The sequence below is a fragment of the Trachemys scripta genome, chromosome 12 (assembly GCF_013100865.1).
Source record: "Trachemys scripta elegans isolate TJP31775 chromosome 12, CAS_Tse_1.0, whole genome shotgun sequence".
Taxonomy (NCBI): domain Eukaryota; kingdom Metazoa; phylum Chordata; order Testudines; family Emydidae; genus Trachemys; species Trachemys scripta.
The window spans coordinates 10,818,307-10,823,508 of record NC_048309.1 but is presented as its reverse complement, the minus strand read 5'-3'; the positions used below and the strand labels follow the sequence as shown (position 1 = coordinate 10,823,508).

At 42.9% G+C, this 5,202-nt stretch overlaps 1 protein-coding gene across 1 annotated transcript in view; it reads right to left on the bottom strand.

Moving 5' to 3' along the window:
• The window catches only part of LOC117885992 (piezo-type mechanosensitive ion channel component 2-like), a 59,446-nt gene extending 54,504 nt beyond the window's left edge, over nucleotides 1–4,942 (bottom strand). Inside the window, exons 1-6 of the mRNA XM_034787599.1 lie at nucleotides 4,762–4,942; nucleotides 4,040–4,241; nucleotides 3,257–3,470; nucleotides 2,380–2,542; nucleotides 1,917–2,009; nucleotides 813–927 (exon numbers count right to left, since the gene is read on the bottom strand). Coding sequence (XP_034643490.1) covers nucleotides 813–927; nucleotides 1,917–2,009; nucleotides 2,380–2,542; nucleotides 3,257–3,470; nucleotides 4,040–4,241; nucleotides 4,762–4,893 — 919 coding nt within the window. The 5' untranslated portion in view covers nucleotides 4,894–4,942. The remainder of the gene's footprint in view (nucleotides 1–812; nucleotides 928–1,916; nucleotides 2,010–2,379; nucleotides 2,543–3,256; nucleotides 3,471–4,039; nucleotides 4,242–4,761) is intronic.
• Nucleotides 4,943–5,202: the final 260 nt, after the last annotated feature.

Below are 5,202 nucleotides of genomic sequence, written 5' to 3'. Positions count from 1 at the left end.
CCATCAGCGTCTGCGTTTTCAGGGCAGGTGCTATCGTCTGTAAGAAATGTAAAGTGTATAGATACAGATGAAGGTGATTGAAGGGTCTCTAGTACACAGCTGAGCCCTTACATTGAGAATTGATGCTATTCTGTAACAGTTAGAAGTTTTGTCTTAGGCGTGTGTGTTTTGTGACTGCACTTAAGGGGGTATGTGCGCAACTCCCCTGAACTTTGGAAGGAGTTGACCATACCTCATAGACTCATAGACTTTAAGGTCAGAAGGGACCATTATGATCATCTGGTCTGACCCCCTGCATGCTGCAGGCCATAAAACCGTCCCTACCCCTTCCCTGGACTCTGCTGTTGAAGTCCCCAATCCTGTTTTAGGTGAAATGATCAATGATCAATGTTAAATGGATGGAGATAATTTCTTGCTTTACATATGCAAATATAACTCCCTGTAACTCAAACTCATTTACCTGCAGGTTTTGCCTTGCTGCAGGTATCATATAATGCACAAGACTCCTTGGCCTCCCCCACCGAGGATGCTGCGTTCCACACCTCATTCAAAAATTAGCTAGTTTTCCAAGATGGCAGTGACAGAGCCAGCCGTAGAAGGAGGAGCCTGGTCTACCTGTTTAACCTCGATCAGAAAAATGTACTGGGAGATGCTATGCATATGACAAATGCAAAATGACATCAAATTCTTTCTTTCCTGTTCTTCTTGGTGCTGCCTGCTTTCCAAGATGCTAGATGCCTACTACACTTTGTGGTTTGTGTGTCATGCTTTTTCATGCAATGATGCAAACATCACTCTCAGATGTACAGTACCTGATACAGGAGTGCTGTGTCCTTCACTGGGGTCAGCACTGGCTGTGAGGCTCCTGCCATGTTCACACTGTAAAAGGGGCATGTCCTGCCAGCTTCCATTTGAAAAATAAGCCACCTAGAAAAGGAAATAAAATAGTGTCTCTCCTGCCTCGCTTTTCTACAGACACTGTGCCATGCATTAGTCTAGGATGCTGGCGTGACAGATTTGGAACTGCTCTGTAATTGATGAATACTGTATGTTGACCTGGCTATTGGGATGTTTATTGCATGACTATATTGGGGACTAACAGGAGACTGGCAGGGGGTAAACAAGCAAGAAGGGAAAGAATGGCTCAAGATAAGCCACTTCGCAGCAAACAGCTGAGAGTTTTTAAGAGAAAATGCCAGGACAGGAAAAGTCCTGCAAACATAGGAGGTCAAAAGTGGGAGGCTATTTGGGAGAACAAGATGGAGGCACAGTGAGGTATCTGAAGAAGTTACACCTGCATAGATTACCATTGGGGGAGATAAGTTTTTAAGTAAGAGATGAATGTGGACTGTTTGGTTAAAATCCGTTGTTCCTGCTGTTAGAATAAACAATAAGTGGTTTTCACAAGGCTGTCTGAGCACAGTGTTCACCACTAGTCAAACTCCCAAAGGGAAGAACCGCAGGGGCCCAAATTCAGTCAGAATTCACGTAACCATGTAAGCACAGTTGATACATAGGGTACTGTATCCCAGGGCCCAGCCTCAGAGTGGAAGAATTGCAATATTCCATGCTGGGGTAGGAAAAGGCACAAGGCCTGTCACCTGAGGGAGTGTACTCAGAGACCAGAAAGGGGACAGAGATGCAGCTAGCCTTGTAAATGTCACAGCTGGTTTCCAGAGTGCACCAAGGAAACAGTGAAGTGGAATGATTGCACTGAATGTGGTGTCTATGGGACCTCTTGGGTCTCGGAAATCCAGCCACTTATTTAGGTGCCTAATTACAGAATTAAGGGCCTACCTTTAGGCATTCACTCGTGAAAATGTTGGCACTTCCTACAAAACCCAAATGATGGGTCTATTCTGACCCGTTAATATCCCCTGTTGCAGTTGCAGGAACCTTCTTAAGATAGCCATTACCTTTTCCTTCTCATTCTTTGCCATCCAGAGCATGGTGTCCAGTTCCAACTTACTCTGCTCTTCCAGTGATGACTGGATGCCCTCTTCACATTCCTGTATTAAAGGAAATATAACACACAGCTGTCACACCGCCTCTGAACACAGCTATATACCATCCAATGCAATTGTTACTGCACTGTTACAGGCCATCACCCTTATAATATTCCATGGACACGATCCAGGTGGGAACTGGAACAGCAGACATGGCCTATTTTCACGTTTGTGCAATGCGCAGGACAAGAGCGATGAATATTTGAAGAACTTCCTGCCAGGCCTCCCTCATAAATTCCAGGGGGGAAATGGAGAAATCATGTGGAAAGACACAGATTTTTTTTCTTTATTTCTCTCCTGAATGTGGCTGTATTTAATTATGGTGCCATTTGTGATCTGTCTTGTCCATTCTGCACTATGACCCATGCATTACCTTAGGACTCAGAGCCCACTGCTGTAGCAACATGACCAGTGAATAATATAATACAAGCAGCAAAAGAGGATTTAAAAACACAGGCCAGCTTAATCCAGAATGAATCTGCAGCTTCCAGGTTTCTGTGCTGTTTGTCTTGATGAGCGCCACCATCCCCAGGAGCCTGGAAAAACAAAAGTTGGAGACAGTGCTAGCACTGGTTGTCATCTATAATTTTTACTATTGCTGTTTTTATATTAAGAATTTTTCAGAACAGTGTCAAATAATACTAAATACTTTACTACTAAAAATAAGATCTCACTGATCATCCTCATTTTTATTGTTCTGTCAAACTGCCTTTATTTGCAGCTCACAGTAATTATTAAAGAGACAATGACAAATTCCTGATGCAGCCTAGGGGTTAGAGAAGGCGACTGGGCATGAGTCATTGGGTGACCTCCTGGCCCATTGAGGTCAATAGCAAAACTCCCATTTTGACTTCAGTTGGGCCAAGATTTTTCTGGATTCGATTCTATTCTCCTGCCACAGTTTTCCTGTGTGACTTTGAGAAAGTTATTTATCCTCAACTCCTCCATTTATAAAATGGAGATGATGATAAAGCACAGAAGACTTGTGGCTTAATGTTTATAAATTGCCACGAACTCCTCCGATAAAAGGTACTAGGCAACAGCAAAGTAACGGAAGTCCTAAAAGCTTAAAAGCAAATGTGTTCCCTACAAATCTCTCTTCTTGGGATATGTTGATATGTTACTTGTTTTTATACTGTCTCAATGGGTCAACTTAGGATCATATGTATATATTTCATATTCTGCCTTTAAATCAGTTTATTTTAAAGTATTAACCCTATCCTTTTCTGTATGGAAGTTGACGTCTTTACCTGGCATAAATGTCATCAGGAGGAACCAGGTCCTGAAAGTATGGCAACTGGTACAGGTAAAGGGCAGCAAGGTGACCTGCACTGAAGACAGCCATCATCACACACAAACTGCTGAAGGTGACCACGGTAATGGGACGATGACAAGCCCACCAGGAGCACAGGCCCAGGAAGGTGAAAAAGTAGATTGCAGAAGTCACAGAAGGCAAAATTATACCTGGGGAGGGAAAATAGGCCATGAAAGGGCTTCTGTTCCACAGCAAACAGGATACACAGATCAGGCCAAAATGGCTTCTCAATTGATGGACAGTGACCCCAACTAGTAAGAGAAGCCACTGCGAAAGTGCCACTGATTAATTTCCATATGAATAAAAATTAAGCAACCAGAACACAGTCTTAGGTGATGCCTTCAACCATCTGAACTAACTAGAAAAGAAAGTGAGACCCTCACGGTTTTCAGTGGGCCAAGGGACTTGCCCATTGCAGACAAATTCCCCTCTCCAACCTCCAATGAACAGCTGTGTAAAGGTCTCCCTGCAGCTCTGAAAAGGAAATTCTTCTCCATAAGTGATTACAATTTTGCAACAATAACCTATGACAATAAAGGCTGACAACAACACAACAAGGCATAGATCAAACAAAAAATAATTGGGCAACAGGAAATAACCAGCAAGAACAGTTGGGCGATGAAGAGGATTGCTTCTAGCTGCTTGTCTTGTTTTTCATGCTTTGTTTATGGGATGGAGACTCTTACCTCCTTTTAACCTCCTGCTTTAACATTCTTACCTGCTAAGCCTAATAGAAGAGTTGCTACCACCTTTCCAGCACTTGTCAGGATGGCTTCAAATATGATTTTCAAGCCTGCTAGGAACGCAGTGACTTTCTGAATGAAACCTGGTTTTCGGTCACCTTCTTCTTTTCCCAAATCTTCTTCAGATAAACAGTCGGTCTCTTCCTTGTCACTGTCCCCTGCTTCTGTTTCATAGTCCTGTGGAAACAAGAATGACTAAGCAAGATCTGAGCCTGAAAACCAAGCTGTTGCTAGACGGATCCGAAACTCCTTGACTGCGCCATCTCAGTCATTAAGACGACTATGTTTTACAGCATGGACATGCTACAGTGCTGAATTAGGAACAAAATCCTATTGAAAAAATAATGATCATGGCACATCCCTAAATACTTCACTGAAGCCATACAGTCTGAGGTGTGAACACTTGCTCCTGTGATCTCATCAGACTAGACAGACAGTCATGAATAGGGAGAAAGCAAATCTCATGTCTGTGTACATAAGGTAGGACTCACTCCACTGGCTTAGGGAGTGGAATTGTTTCTTTAGTTTCCTGCACAGCGGTCCCACTATGGAGCAGTCATCGGGTTTTGTTTCTGTAAGTGAATGTAAGCCCATGTGGCTCCCACACACACAGCCCAATTCATTTTGCCCCATCTGAAAATGTCCAATGGTTTAGCCTGCTGAAGTCTTAATTCATGTAAGAGGATGCTGAACATACCATCTCCTCCTCATCATCATCGTCCTCATCCTCGTCCTGCTCCCGGTCTTCAGAATGAAGCCGCATTTTGGGAATATGACGTTTCACCTGTTTTTTACAAAGCCTTATAACCATGAAGCCAATGAAAAACATTCCAATGTCAGGAACCAGGAGGCGGATGATATTTCCAGCATCAACTTTGCTGAGCCTGCAGAGTGGAAAGCACACGAGTGAAACATAAGGCTAGTGCTCAGAAATTACAGTCTAATTTTTCCAAATGTTCCTGTAATAATTAACCGGAAAACTAATCCCAGAAATGCATCTGTGCATTAAAAAAATGACCTAAGAATGAAGTGCACTTGGTTATTCTATTGCAATGTGCTTTATTGTAGTTTCTGTATTCCACAGCAGAGAACAATACCACATTATTAAATAGCAGGTAATATTACACTCAGATACTGA